The 16,050-nt window shown below is 37.6% G+C and overlaps 2 protein-coding genes across 5 annotated transcripts in view; both read right to left on the reverse strand.

Moving 5' to 3' along the window:
* Positions 1-188: 188 nt before the first annotated feature.
* epas1a (endothelial PAS domain protein 1a) lies at positions 189-9,500 on the reverse strand. 4 transcript variants are annotated; one of them, XM_081600612.1, is made up of 9 exons: positions 9,267-9,500; positions 8,321-8,487; positions 7,691-7,920; positions 7,528-7,612; positions 6,346-6,443; positions 6,103-6,266; positions 1,490-1,596; positions 1,236-1,404; positions 189-383 (listed from the first exon to the last, which is right to left on the reverse strand). In XM_081600612.1, the coding sequence occupies exons 1-9, from the start codon at positions 9,290-9,292 to the stop codon at positions 245-247; spliced, it is 1,185 nt and encodes a 394-aa protein (XP_081456738.1). In that variant the 5' UTR covers positions 9,293-9,500; the 3' UTR covers positions 189-244. The 4 variants fall into 4 exon arrangements, with proteins under 4 accessions (XP_081456738.1, XP_008435286.2, XP_081456737.1 ...); XM_008437064.3 differs by having other exon boundaries at positions 189-370; positions 7,528-7,615; XM_081600611.1 differs by having other exon boundaries at positions 7,528-7,615.
* A 125-nt stretch (positions 9,501-9,625) lies between these two features.
* Positions 9,626-16,050, reverse strand: part of prkcea (protein kinase C, epsilon a) — a 48,704-nt gene continuing 42,279 nt past the window's right edge. Inside the window, exons 13-15 of the mRNA XM_081600609.1 lie at positions 15,725-15,913; positions 13,491-13,637; positions 9,626-12,319 (exon numbers count right to left, since the gene is read on the reverse strand). Coding sequence (XP_081456735.1) covers positions 12,170-12,319; positions 13,491-13,637; positions 15,725-15,913 — 486 coding nt within the window. The 3' untranslated portion in view covers positions 9,626-12,169. The remainder of the gene's footprint in view (positions 12,320-13,490; positions 13,638-15,724; positions 15,914-16,050) is intronic.

Here is a 16,050-nt window from a genome sequence, read left to right on the forward strand (position 1 = left end):
GACTCCGCCCTGTCAACTGCCTGACAACCACAGTCTGCAGCAGCGATTATGAAACTACGATACCAAACGGAGAAGTTGGAGGGTTATCTGCCTGAACCGCCACTGAACTCAACATTACAGCAAATTTCTGGAGGCGCGTCACAGCTTTGCATCGAGATATTGTAAGAAGCAGAACAAAGCACAAGTCGTTTTGGAAAGACAAAAGTAAAATTTTATTAAACATAATATTAGGGAAAATAATACATTAAAAAAAAAAAGCTTGTAGAGTTTTGGTCCCAGCAGATTTTTTTTCTTCAAGCTCTGATTTCATCTCAAGTATCTCTGGAAAGTTTGATCCAAAGAGAGCTGCAGAGACGGCTCTTCCACTCCGCTGTGACACAGAGCTGACATCATTAAAGGCACAATTCAACAGAAATGCTTCTCAGCACCTTTAGAATATCATTAATAAAACATTTTAAGCTAATTTAGTTGATAAATAGAACTTTCATTTTCTCAGAAAAGACTAAAAATATGTTATGTTTTGATCTACAAAATCAAGAAGAATACTGCTGACCTCAGATTTTGACTGTAAGCCACAAAAAGGCACTGCCAGAGAAGCAGAATGTTTACAGATTATATAAACAAGTAAATGGAAAGCTTAGTGGAAGGAAAAAATGCACAACCAACAGAAATTTCTGTTTTCATGAAAAAATAAGCTTTGATTTTCATTTGGAAATGAATGTCCAGTGTGAAGTTTCAGTACAGATTTAAGGATCCATGTCATCTGCTGGTCATAGTCCTCTGCATTTTATCAAGACCATTTGTAGTGCAGATGATTGACACAAAATTTGTTTAATCTTGTATATGTGTGGGGACTGGTTGACCTCTGGAAATATTTATTAATTTTTTATATATACTAATTTATTTTTTTTGTACAAATGTAGCACAAACATTTGATACAAATTTCAGGTAATTTGAAAAACGTAGGTGGCCAACTTCATGCAAATGGAAACCCGACTGAGTACAGAGTGAATTTACTACTTTCTCCTTTGCCTGTAGATATGTTTCCACCACAACTTTTCCTTTCCATTAATGTTGTGTCAGTCTTACCATTTCTAAATGAAAACACATTATTGGTCTTGTAAATTCTCAGATTTAAAAGTTGTCAGTACCTCTAAGCCACAGAAATGAACAGAAAAAGGAAAAACAAGAAGAATTAATCTATAAGTTTTATCATCTGTATTTTTTAAACACACCTGAGGATGTAGGTGACACTGAGGATGCAGAGCGGCTGGCTGGGGTTGGGTCTGGACCTGGACGGCTGGACGCCCGGGATGACGGCGCTGTGAGTCTCCACCCAGACGTAACCTCCGCTCCTCACCAGCATCCGGTACTGACCGCTGACCGACTGGCTCTTCAGACACACTGCAGGATCAGGTGAGACAGTCACACAGGTGTGTGTGTGTTTGTGTGTGTGTACGCGTGTGTGCGCATGTGTGTCAGGGCTTACGGTTCAGGTGGTTTTTGTTCAGGCAGCTTGTGTCCAGCGTGTGACAGAGATCGTAGATGGATCGGCCCAGCAGCTCCTCGGGCTGGTAGCCGAGAAGAGAAGTCACTCTTCACAAACACAAACACACCAGATTCATTTACGATTCATTTATTTCACAAAACTGAAACTTTCAGACGAACGCAGCATTTTTTGAACATTTTTAATTGAAGGTTTAGAATAAAACGTCAAAACCTGAGCAGCAGAAATAGGAAAAATTAGGGAGGTAAAAAGAAGCCGTGTTGCTTTTTCTAGATTTCTATGTCCAGAACAGACATATTAATGTGAAATGTTCTTGAAATTTCTCAGATTATTTATATAACATAAAACTGTATATATAAAAATAATCTTTATTAATGTTGAGTAAAGATTATTTAACATTAATCTTTAATTATGTCTTAAGGATTATTATTGAATCTTTAATATTCAATTATAATTTAATGGTTAAATACTGTTTTAATCATTAAACCATTTAATGATTATACTTTATTTTAATGATTTTAATTATCAATTATTTTAATGACTTAATCATTAAATGAAATTATTAATTTAATTTAATTTAAATTTTAGAAAAAACAAGGTTTTTTTAAACTCTGTGTTAGAAAAACACAAAGTTTTTCTAAATTATTTCCTTAAAAAGACAACGTTCCACAGTCAAAAACACTAAAAAGAGTTGTAATGCAATAAACAATGACATCTATGAAACAATTTTCTTTTTGTTTTTGCAGGACTGTTTGAGCAGATTGAACTTTTAAAGGTTTTTTGTAGAACCTTCTGCAAATTTAACCTTTAACACCTTCAGCAACTTCATTGATTTTATCCAGAACAAGCCCTGACAAATTGACACGGACATGTGTTACATGTAACAATTTTACTTCCTTTTTAAGCAATTTCATCACATTCAGCACTGACGGAGGAAATATTAGTTCTGCTTAATTTCACAAGTATAGTGACGCGCAAATCCAACACAAGATAACTGAGAGGTTGTTGTTTGGAAAGATTATAACAGATTTTGATCAAAAACAGAAGGAAATATTTCTTCTGACTACTTACAAGCTGCTACACCAATAATCACAGTGCTCATATTTAAGAATTTCACAGATTCACAACACAAACTTTGCTATGTTTAAATGGGATTTTGTGTGATAGACCAACATAAAAAAGTGCATCAGAAAGAAAAAAATGATTTTACGAATTTATATTATTATATAAAAGATGTGGAATTCTTTCTCCCACATGAGCTGTGGATCTCTGCAGCTCCCTCAGAGCCACCAGAGACATAGCGGCTGGTGGACAGACATTTTTTGGTAGGTTTGGAGTTGTGGTATTATTTATTTTAGAGTAACTCTGCTTTAAAACTTTTAATTTGACCCATCTGTTGCCTATGATGATGCCTTCACAGACCAGATGGAGACTAAAATCTACATTATATTTACTTTATTTACCAACTAGATGACGTCTGATAGCTACTGGTTGTACTGGATTCTATTCAGGCTTATCAAATTAAAATGTTTGAATTTTATTGAGTTTTGCACATGCTCACTTTGCAGCTGTCGTAACTTAAATGTGCTTCCTTCATCGTCTCATTTTATCATGTGAAACAAAGACTGGGTTGTGGTTTCAAGAAAAAAACAATTAATTTCAAAGTTTCCTATGTAGCACTCTACTGGCTTGAACTGAAAGGAACTGGAGTGACTGGAGTTTTCTGTGTGGTTGCAGGGTGACCAGCGTGTCACGTAGCGGACTGCTTCCCCTCTTCCACCTGTTGTTTCACGCTGGAGGGAAATTCCTCTCAATTCTTGGACAAAATTGGAGGTTTGGAAAACAAAGATCAGCTAATTTTGGTGATTCATTGCAGATTTCCCCTGATAACACATTAAAAATCTGTTGATCTGGACTCTAATTTTATAATCCATATTTTGATGAGCTGAAGAATAAAGTGACAGTGTTAAAAATAATAACTGTAGTGTTGTCGTAAAGATAAATTATTTCAGTAATTTAATTCAAGGTTAAAGCTTAAGTCTTTAAACTCAGACTTCAAAGGAAAACCAAACATCTGGTAACCTAAAAAATGGTCGACAGTCACTGACACATGACACCAGCGATCTGCAACCGCTACAGTCCAAATTTTTTCCATTTTCCCCCTCAGAGTAACAAAATTAAACTAATTTAGAAAAAAAAGACGACATGTAATTTTCAAGATTTAAGTAAAAAACGTACAAAAAGAGGATAGATAATATGTTTTTCCAATGAGATGCTAATATTTTTTCAAAACGATGTAAGAAAACATAAATGATAGACAAAAATTGATTTCAATAAATAATATTTGTACTTTTAGTTTCATTCTGTCATGAAAATCCATAAAAAATGGGGGAAAATTGCTTAAATCAGCATTTGTTTTTATATTTAAAAATATTAATTATTGTTATTTTCAATCAAATATATAAAATATTCTCTTTATTTTCAATCAAAAACCCACTGTTGAAGGTAAAAAAGTCACATGCATAAGCCATTGAGAACTGTACTCTAGAACACTAATAGGAAGTTGAGTGGAAGGAAAAAATGCGATTCATTTATTTGGTAACTGTATTAGGCATAATCATAAAAATAAACGTAAATAAATGCTTTATATAAATCAGTCTGTGGAGAAGCTAAATAATGTGTCATTTTTCACTTTTTCAACTGAATTAATGACAAAATGAGGCAATAATTATTTGCTGAATTGGAGAATAATTCAGCAGGTCGTCACCCTCCAGCTGAAGCCAGGCCAGATAAGCTGATGCACTTCATCAGTGCAGACTGAACATCTGCATATCTTAGCATGAGGTTAAGTGACGTTATTTTCAGGCGATCACAGCAATATTTTTATTGATGCTTTTTGAGATGCAATAGTAATTAATTTGAGTTAAAAAATGCATTAAAAAAAATTCCATTAAAGGAAGTTAGTAGGAATAATTTTAGTAGCTATTTTGGTGATAGCTACTTAAGTTAAAATGTAAAGTGTTTTTTCTGACCTTATCAGGGTTTCACGGTTGCCATGTTAGTTAATTCCTCTGCACTTGTTTCTTTACTTTGTTTTGTTTCATTTGTTTTCTTAAATTATTGTCAAACTTTTTCTTCTTGATTTAGGTTTTTCAGCTAACTAAAAAAAATACTTTGAGATTTAATGGAAGTACTTAGTAATATCTAACTTTTATTTAATTATTATAAATAAACCATGATGTTTTTGCTGTCCTATCACCAAAACCTCATATAGTTGGTGGTTAGTTGGAGCCACATCCAAAATTAATAGCTAATTTTTAACAAACTGCAATGTTTCTCTATGGGAAAAAAGCTTCAGACTGAGAAAGAAGTAATTATTTAAAGAAATATTCAGACTAGTATAACAGGATGTCCTGGTTCTTTAAAAGGAAGTGATGTTACGGTTATAAACAGTCATGTAAGTAGCTGTTTTCAGATCTAGTCACAGCCTGACAGGTTCTGGTGAGGTTCAGGCCTCCCATCTTATTCAAAGACAGAAAAGTAGATATAATAAAATATAGCAATACGGAACTAAACAAGTAAATGTGGAAGTAATTACAGCTACAAATTTAGACAAATAAAAGTAGAAATACAGAAATAGAGCGAGACAGAATGCAAGAGATAAAACTAACCACCAAAATTCGACACAAGAGGCAGTTTGGCCTCTTCCTGTTAAACCTCATGTTCACCGTAATTCACCATCTTAACCACAGTGAAGACAGAGGTTGCCACCAAGAGGTGGGTCGGACTCAGAACCACAAAACAAAACACACTTTCAAACTCAATCAAAGTTAATCCTTGCTGGGCCTGTCGCGAAAACAAATTCTGCTGGATGATAAATTGTCCCAGAAGTTACTGCCATAAACGATAATATTGTTGTTCTGAGACCATTTTCAAGTAATAATAATGCAGGAACATATTGTCAAAGATCAATAAACTTTAAATTCTGATCAACATTTACTATTGGGACTGGAAAGTATTTTAAATATCCAAAATAAATAAACAAAACAGAAACAACAAATAAAATAAATCATGGAGTCTCTATAAACAAAACTGTCCTTCAAAATAAGGGCAGGTTGAGACCAAATTACCAGACTGAAGATTTTTATCATTTGGTAGAAAAAAGAAAAATGATAAATTATGCAAGTGAAAATGATTGAGTTTGTTATTGTGACAGGCCTAATCCTATCACTTCGTTTATTTTAATCTGAACGTCACAAAAACAAAATAATTCAATATTTGGGAGCATCTTAGACTTGTGCCATAACTTGTGTAAAATTAGTCAGGTTTTTGTGAAAACCAAACTTGCTCTTCATATGTGTGCATCTTTTTTTATTTAATAATAAAGTGATTTGAAAAGTGATTTGAATAATGTTCTTTATAGTGTGCAAAAGCAAAGCATTCATATATACATGAGTTTAAAAAAAAACATTTAATGTTATTTTTTTCCATTTAAGTCCTAAATCTGAATAGTAATGTTCTCTAAAGTGACTCAAGGAGGATTGTTGAAAACTGAGATCCTACAAGCTGTGGCTAACGGCGGTGAATTTATGCACCTCTGGTCGCAGTATGTGAACCTCATGTCCATGCTGTGCTGGCTGGTGAAGGTGTGCGTGCTGAGGAGCGTGTGTGAGAGCGGCAGAGGTCGGCAGGTCAGCAGCAGGCAGGACACCGAAGACGAGGCCGCGCACAGCTTCACTCTGCCCTGACAGTGGAGCACCTGGAGGCATGCAGAGCAGAGTTAACAGCTGCGCCAGAACCCGACTTCTGGGTCGGAAGCCTGAACCTGCACCACCGACCTTCCAGGTGGTCGACTTGAGGTTCCCGACTCTTCCTCGGTGCGTCAGAGCGCTTTTTATCCTCATGACGAAATCCCTCTTCTGGCTGCACCCAAGTTCTCCAGAGGAACAGATAAATTAGATCATTACTTTTGAAAACTGACAAATCTTAAGTATTAAACATACTTTTGATTAATGCTACATTTCTGCATTAAAAATTGTTTATTTTATTGGTCTGATGTAATACTCTTGTATTAAATGTTACGTTTTCATTAACAGAAAGCGGAAAATCATCATTGCTAACAGAAATAAAGACTTTCCAACATCCGTCTATGTAAAATTAATTTATGCACTGAAAAAACACAAAATCCTACCAAGTATTTTTTTTTTGTCTAGTTTCAAATGCCAATATTTTAACTTAAAGTAACTTTTCAGCGAAACATGGGAGCTTGTTTTAGGTCAATAATTACATAATATTGATAAAAAGTACCAGTTCAACTGGGAGATTATTTCACCTACAACATGGGAAAAATGTCTTGTTACCAGTGAAATAATTTGAGTAGCACTAGTACTATTTTTAATCGATATTAAGGAATTATTTACTCAAAACAAGCTCCTATATCTTGCTGAAACGTTGCCTGTAAGTTAGTTTTGTCTTAAAATATTTGGACTTCAAACGGGACCAACAATACTTGGTAAGATTTAGAGTTTTTGCAGAGTGTGATGTGGTAATATTGTTGTTACCACAACAATATTGTTATCAATAAGGTGATAAAGTTTGTGAAATAAACGGACTTCTCAATAATATTCTAATTTATTGAACGTCTATTTAAAGGTGTGGCTCCGTAACTCAATTTAAAAAGTGAAAATCAGGTAGCGTCTTCACACTCTAAGGGATGTTTTTCAAGCATTTATTTCTGGCAATTTTGATTATTATAGCTTACAGATAATGAAAACCTAGAGTTCAACATCTTGAAAAAGTTAGAATATGAAATAAAAAATGCATTATGGATGCACTGAATCATTGGAAGACTATTGAACTGTTGCATAAAATCAGACTCTACAAGTGGAACTGGCAGCTGTTGACAGAGAGCAATGTTCAAGCATGCTGATGGAAAGTTGAGTGAAAGGAAAAACTGCAGTGGAAAGAGATCACCAAAAAAGAAATGGGATTTTCATTGATAAGCTTTAAAACACACCAACCTGCAGTCAGACGTAGATTATGTCTGATTTCCTCGTGATCACACGGGTGAGTGTACTCAAAGATGTTGTGCCCCATCAGCTCAGTCTGCTAGGAAACAAAGAGTTAAAAACAAAAACCCTTAAAAGCAGAAAGCACCAGAAAACCTCTCACCTGCAGACTCACCTGGCTCAGGCCCATGTACTTGCTGATGTTGTCCGATAAGAAGATCATGTCTCCCATGGTGGAGAGCACCATGAGAAATCCCTCCAGGATCTTCAGGTACATGCTGGTTTCATCCAACGGGTTCAACCCCTCCGTCTCTTTCCCAAACTCAAACCGGCATCCGTCCTGCGGCTCTCCTCCGTGGCGGTGTCTCATGCCGTGTCCGAGCTCCGCGTGCGACCCGGCAGTTTCTGTTTCGAACCCAGGAACAGAGATGAGTTTTTAGAAAGTTGTGCTGCTGTGAATGATGCAAACGGCAGACGATAGGATGTGGTGTATTTCTGTAAATTTCACATGAATGCGAGTCTGTTCCAGGTGTGAAGTAGCACTTCCTCAGTCTGACACCTAAAGCTTTGTCAGTTTTTATTCTTCAAGAAAAGGTTACAGGCAGTAATAAATGATGAATCATGCATTTTTATTTGCCTTCGTTCATTTGAACTGAAAAGGAATTTAGTCAGATTTTTTTTTTGCATGAACTCATAAGTCAAGAAATATTTCTTAAAAATTGGTCTCTGCAGCCAAACTTCATCTTCATTTCCATTCGACTATTTAAACACAACAAACGGCTGGTTTTTTTCAAGGTGTTTTCACCTTTGAGCAGCGCCTGCATGCGTATGTAGCTGAGGGTGAGGCGGATGACGGACGGTTTGTCCAGATGAGCTCTGACGGAGGGCTGGAGCGGCAGGAGGCGGGACAGATCACCAAACACGTCCGACTCCACGCGCCGCCGCCGCCGGGCCGCCTCGCGGCTGATCGCGCTGCACGTGGCAGACACCAGGGGGAAAAACTGAGTACTTACATCGAGAAGAAATCACATTTCATACCATCAATAAGAAATAATATCAGTAATAATAATATATAAGGGGCAATCAGGTAAGAAACTATAAAGTATAAAGAATTTAGTCGACAAAAAACTTATTATTGTCATTGGATAAAGGCAACAAAATATTATTGCTTGGTTACTGGAGTACACAAAAAAAGATGTTGAAAAACTATGAGTGTGACTATATACACACCTAAACATACATACTGGTAAATAATTAGATAAAAATGAATAAAAACAATAACTAATTCTAATAATTTAAACAAAGATGGCAAAAGAGAATAAAAAAACCATGTAAATACTAACAATATATATGGAACATTCTTTAATTTAAAGCAAATTGATATTATTTTTAAATAAATTCACAAAAATCTGAAAAAAATAAGAATAAACAGAAGTTCAGAATTTACATGAACTGTAGTTTACTGAGTTCATGTAACAGCGGAATACAGAATATTTTTAACTTGTCAAATTTGCCTTATTATGCAAGTTACATAAGTAAATACGTTGAGTAAAAACACTGACACTGGCTGATTAAAAATAAAAAATGCTCACATTGCGACCTCGACTATAAAACAACTGCAGCGAATTTCTCAACAAGTGAGGAAGCGAATAAGACTTCTCTTTTATCCAACTTCAGATCTTTGCCAACTTATTCTTGTTCTAATTTCCTCCAGATTTAAAAAAACAGAAATCAGAAAATGAGAGGTTTACCGTCTCTTCTCCTTGTCGGCCGTCATTGCGTCCTGCGGAGTTCCCCGATTGGCGGCATGGCGGCAATGGTGCTAACAGAGGTTTCCCTGCAGCACAGATGAGCTGTCCTGGCTCCAGTGACTGTCACCTCTCACCTCCTACATGCAAACAGTCAAGCAGGTCTCCAAAGACCGAGAGCTGTGATTGGTCGGCTGGCCAGGAAAAGCATCACCTTATCCCCTCCTTCCGCTCCTCCCTTTTCAGGCTTCAAACTTTCTCAGCATCCCTCAGATTTGACTCCAAAGTGCAACAGCAGGAAATAATAGTAACAAAAAAAGGAGAGAAAGGGGGGGAAAAAAAGCAGACAGAGTCGTCTGGGATGGATGTAGACAGCTCAGTGTTTTATTGGAATCAGACCAGACGGGGGACTAGCCCGGCTGTTGCACTACATTTTTGGCACAGAGTAAAAGATAAGAGTGACCAGGAACAGCCATACCCCTGGGTGCACAAAGCATCACTACACACCGACTCTACTGCACAGACAAGCAAACCGGCCCGTCTTCAGATCGCTGTACAAGAAACGCGACAAACCGTCCCTCTTTGTGTGTGCGTGTGTGGTTCAGAGAAAGAGAGACAGTGAAGGGGAGGAGGAGGAGGAAGAGAGGGTGAGCAAAGGGGAGAGTCAGTGAGTGCTGCGTGTTTGAAGTGAGAGGTAATTCAGCTGCTGGTTCACCAAGTTTCCTAACAACCGGCTGTAACAGACCTATAATGGTATAGTTATAGTTTTACACATAAAGGTTTTTCATCCTCCAGATACACTTTACAATAATAATAATAATAATAATAATAATAATAATAATAATTAATATAATAATTAAAAAAGACAGCAATAAGAAAGAAAAGCCATTTTGAAAAACAAAAATAATAATAATAAAGCAAAAGTGAGAGCAGTTTTTGGCTGAAAGGGACAAAGAGAAGCAGGGAAAAGAGGAATTGCCAAAAGGGAAGATGGGCAAAACATTGGTGGTTGCTATAGATACAGAAATGCAGAAAACAAAAAGTTGAGCACGACGTGGAGGAGATTAAAGTTCACACATTCATGCACACAAAAATGTACATTCACAATACTTGAAGAAAAGAAAGAAAGAAACGGGCCAACACATTCACACCGGCCGGCAGGTCTCTGAAACTTAACAGACGGATGAAACAGTTGGACACCGGAGTATTTTTTTTAATGCTACACAGGCCGCCTGTAACACTCTGCTCCACATAATTAGTTCGATAGCCTGTAACATTCACTGTACATACAGCGCCTTGGAAAAAGCATCCACGCCCCTGGTAGGTTTCCATATTTCTTTGTCATTTCACAACAATTTCAAACGTATTTCAATGGGATTTTAAGCGACAGACCAGCACAAAGCTGCATCACTGCAAAGTAGAAGCAAATTATAAATCACTTTCACAATATTTGACAGATAAAAATCAGAAAAGTCATCCCCCTTTACGGCTAAACAAAGTAGAGTATTCCAAGAAGTTTCCAAAAAGTAGAAACCACGTTTAGGGCAAGAAGGAAGCCATTGTTGAACAATAGGCAGAAGAATTTCTGTTTGTGGTTTTTACTATCACTACAAACCACGTAGACAGCAATCTGTGCCCAAAATGTTCCTTTTTGATATTTTCCTCCTGCACATCACACTGAAAACAACACCTCCATCATAAAACATAGTGGTGGCAGCATAATTCTGTGGCAATGCATTGGATGGAGATAAAAATACTTGAAAAAAAACAGCTTGAGGCTGTAAAATACTTTATATTCCAGCAGCAAGACGGCTCTAAAGATACAGCCAAAGCTGCACTGGTTTAGATTGAAGCCTATTCGTGTCTTGGAATGGCCTAGTTAAAGTCCAGACCTAAAATTAAATGAGAATCTATAGCAAGACTTGAAGACATTCTCTCAGTAATAGAAATTAGCTTGAGCAATTCTGCAAAGAAAAACGAAGGAAATTGTCAGCCTCTAAATGTGCAAATGTGCTATTTGTCATCCTCCTTCCAATTTACATTTATGGATTCATGTTGTGTTGGTTTATCACAGAAAATCAACATAAACCACATCAATATTTATGGTTGTCACCTGAAAATAAACGTGAATAAGTTAAAAAAAAAAGGGTATGAATGATTCTGCAAGGCGCCGTACGTAATACAGGAGGACAGTGAGTGTGATAGTCAAAGCAATTTCACCCAAAATCCAACAGAACAAAACATTTTTAAAGAAAAAAAAACAAACAAACAATAAAATATATAGATAGTCATGGTATTGCACAAAAGGGTGTTTGGCCCTAACTGGTCCACAATAAGGACAGTAATAACACAGGAAGGGTGCTTGTCCATGCGCAACGACGCCCCCTTTAATAGCAGACGATACCGACACGATACAGCCACTCGACACAGGCTATGTACAAGCCTTCGCACCGCCGCTCTGTGTGTGTGTGTGTGTGTGTGTGCGTGTTTGTGTGCGTGCGTGTGTGAGTGAGAGAGAGAGCTGGTGCTGGTTAGAGAAGCAGTGTGAGTTTATCCATGTGTCTAAACAGAGTGCATTTGTGTGAGAGCGGTGCGCGTGTTCATATTTATTGTCATAGTCATATTCATAATAAAACCCAGGCAACAAGAACGACACAATGCAAGTAAATAATGCTCCATAAAAGTAACATCAACCAAGAGCTTTAAAAGGAAAAGATTGACAGTGCGAATGAGTGAGAGAGTGTGTTCTGGTTCTGCTGAGTGTAAGCATGCCAGGCGTTACTGTTGTCTGATAAGTGTGTGTGTGTGTGTGTGTGTGTGTGTGTGTGTGTGTGTGTGTGTGTGTGTGTGTGTGTGTGTGTGTGTGTGTGCGTGCGTGTGTATGCATGTGTGTGTGTGTGTATGTGTTAGGTCTGCAGCTCCTCCGGGGCGCAGTAGGAGAAGTCCTTGAACTCGTCCTGGTTGATCTGTTGGATGATGGCCTCGTTGGTCGGCGTCAGCACCGGGTCCTCCTTGGTGAAGTCCTGGTCAAAGTTATTCACATCTCGCTTGGTTTTCTGCAAGAGAAAAGAAGCAAATTCTGAAACTTTATCATAACCTGATGCTTAACAGATTACGCCACAGCAACACCTTCTGATCAAACAGACTAACTGCACTTTGCAAAAGACAGTAAAAGCCTGTCCCACTCTGATTTGCTCTCAACGACAGCAGCAGGTACACACACACCCTCCTGCACCAATGTTAGCGCAGATGTGTGAAAACCTTAAAAAATAATTGGTTGCCATGGAGACTTGCAGTCTTGGTGTTGCAAGGAGTTAATGATGCATTCTAATAGGAATCCCTGAAGCATCTTTGCAATGCAAAACGTTTGAGTCGCATTTAGTTTTGGCTTCTAACTTCTACTAAGTCAAATAAATCTTGCTAGTTTTAGATTTTGAACTTAAAAGTGTGAGTTTGTGAAACAAACTTGCATTAGTAAGTTGTGCTAACTTTTTATCAGCTTTGGAGATTTTTTTAAGTTAAAAATAAATAAAAAAAAATGAAAGAAGAAATAAACGGGAGTGAGGACTTTAAATAGGTACTTATTTTAACTTAATAATGTGAGTTAAATAATATAAGAATGTGCAATTGTTCCACTAGATGAGGGCAATATTTTTGCATATTGTGAAATAATTATTTGGTTTAAATTGCAGTATTAAGTTTTAAAAACTCACAATTCAAGATTAATGAGCAATCAATACTTAGCGAATAATGTTTAGACTACTTGTCCATTTGATAAAATTCAAATTCTGATTTAAAACCAAAACTTTTTTTTTGCATTTTCAAGGCAAGAAAATTGCCTTAAAAATCCAATTGCAGATTTGACATGACAGGCTTGCAGCAACACAGATCCTTCACCTTACCTAACAGTAGGGATGATGTGCTTTATTCACATGTACATCTATTATTTACTTATTTACTTAAGGAGATTTTATTAACTGTCCTGAAGTTGGCTTCAGTGTGTTTTTTCAGATCCACAAAATGAAAATTTTACTCAGATGTCTTGGTGAGTTCAATTCACTGTGTTCCTGGTTTTACAGGTATAAGTGCAGACACAGCTGTGCAACACTACTATGGCATCTATCCTGTTTTAACTTCGCTCAATAAACTTGAAGTTACGCCACATTAAGCCAGCTGTGTGCATTCACAGATAAAATCAATTTGTTTCTAAGTGTGTGGGTTTCTTACAATCCGGGGTTTGAATGGTGGTTTCACTTTTCTCTGCTCCAGTAGAACCCAGTCGATTTCCCTGAAGAAGGAGTGGGTCTTGATGGCCTCCTCACAGCCCTGGCTCACCACGCAGCCCAGACGCTTGGCCGGGTTCTTCGTCATGAACTGAAAACAAAGACGAACGATGAGCTGAAAATAAGCTGGACATGTTGGAGGCGGGCGAGCGGATGGTTTATTGGATGTTTGGTTTATTGGATGGATGGATGGATGGATGGATGGTTGGTTTATTGGATGGATGGAAGGTTGGTTCATTGGATTTTTGGTTGGATGGTTTATTGGATGTTTGGCTGGATGGATGGATTGATGGTTGGTTTATTGGATGCTTGGTCGGATGGTTGAATGAAGGGATGGGTTGGCTTATTGGATGTTTGGTTGGATGGATGGTTGGTTTATTGGTTGGTTTATTGGATGGATGGATGGATGGATGGATGGATGGATGGATGGATGGATGGATGGATGGATGGATGGATGGATGGATGGATGGATGGATGGATGGATGGATGGATGGATGGTTGGTTTATTGGATGTTTGGTTGGATGGATGGACGGTTGGTTAATCGGATGTTTGGTTGGATGTTTGGCTGGATGGATGGTTGGTTTATTGTTTAGATGGGTGGATGGTTGAATCGATAGATGGCTGGTTTATTAGATGTTTGGTTGGATGGATGGTTGGTTTATTGGTTGGATGGTTGGTTTATTGGATGTTTGGTTGGATGGATGTACGGTTGGCAGTGGTGTACTTAAGTACAATTTTTGTGTATCTGTACTTTACTTAAGTAGCTTTAATAATGGATACTTTCTACTTTTACTCCACTACATTTTACAGTATGTATCTGTACTTTCTACTTCACTACATTTCTACAAAACTGTCGCGTTACTCGTTACAATCAAGTTGCATTGCTCTTTTTTTCCATTAAAATGTGAAGTTCAGGGACTTATGGTTGCGCCGTAAAATCCGAGCAATAACGTGATTTACGTGTCTGTTGTCACTCATCGCCTCCACCTTTACTCGCACGTGAAGCTCCAGACATGCGCAGTGGTTTTCTCTGAGCAGGAGAAGATGTCTGTCTAATCGTCAGTAATATAATAGCGCTGCATAAATCGATATGGCGATATGTAAAATCAGCAGCGCTTCGCTTTCACAGACGGTGGGGACTTCGTCCAACTTTTAGCATCACTTGGAAGGAAAGTTTAAAGAAAGGTAAGCTCCGTGGACGTGTTGCTAGCAAAGCTAGCTGTACAGAGACACATGTTGCATCCACGATGAAAAAAAGTTGTCACTCATGCGCTGAATTATTGTGTGGAGGTTTTGACTGAGGTGTCGCATATATGGGACAACGCTGGTACCAGAGTGCAATAAAGTGGTATGATATTCAGGAACGATCCAATTCTTCTAGACGGATTTTTACTGATTAAATTTATTTCAGCTCTAAGTATTTAATATCTAGGTGTTTTATGGGAATGTGGATCTTTCAAATCAATTTGAGAAGCAATTTTGATAGGTAAAAGTAAATTTTTTGTGTCATGTAGCGCAGGGTGCTGGTCTTGACTTGGTCTTGGGTAGGTGGTCTTGACTACAACTCTGCTACGTGGCTCCTCGGTTGCCTGTCTTCTCCCACCCACCTTCTTTCCATCCCCTTTCTGTTGGATTTCTTTAAAAATAAATGCCACTAATGGCAAAAAAAAGTGAAGTTCATGTTATGTTTGGACAGGAGACAAGATGTTTCCATCCCTGAAATTATGATGTATAGAATCACATATCTAAGTCTAAACTATGTTACAGAGTAAACACGATAAAAACATGCTTTATCTGTGGCATTGTTCATTTAAATGGCAAATTACTGATGTATTAAAATTAAATGCGATCGGAACACTTAATGATATTAGCGATTAGGTAATCCATTCAGCAAGTACTTTTACATTTAATACTTAAGTATTTTTAAAAGCCAGTACTTTTTTACTTTTACTTAAGTACAAATATTAATGTGGTAGTTTTACTTTTACTTGAGTACATTTTTGTCTGTGTATTTGTACTTCTACTTAAGTAAATTTTTTGAGTACTTTCTCCACCACTGACGGTTGGTCAATCAGATGTTTGTTTAGATGGTTGGTTTATTGGATGTTTGGTTGGATGTACGGTTGGTTAATCGGATGTTTGGTTGGATGGATGGTTGGATGTCCGCTGTAACGCACCGATTTGAGGATGGACACGGCCTCCTTGCTGAGCCAAACGGGATAGAGGACGTCGTCATGGAGAATCGACTCAAACAGGTCGTCTTCATTGTCGGCCTCAAACGGCGGCTGGCCGGCCATCATCTCGTACATCAGAACCCCCAGAGCCCACCAGTCCACAGAGGCTCCATACTCAAGTTCCTGCAGGATCTGAAACCAGCAGAACCAGCAGAACCACACTATCAGGATGACAAACAAACACCCGGGGCATAAACCTGTAATCCTTTTTACCTACATTTTATTTAATTAACTGTTTATCATTTTCTTCCATGATAGCTTCATTTGAT

The sequence above is a fragment of the Poecilia reticulata genome, chromosome 19, assembly GCF_904066995.2.
Source record: "Poecilia reticulata chromosome 19, P_reticulata-male-v2, whole genome shotgun sequence".
In the NCBI taxonomy this organism is placed as follows: Eukaryota; Metazoa; Chordata; class Actinopteri; order Cyprinodontiformes; family Poeciliidae; genus Poecilia; species Poecilia reticulata.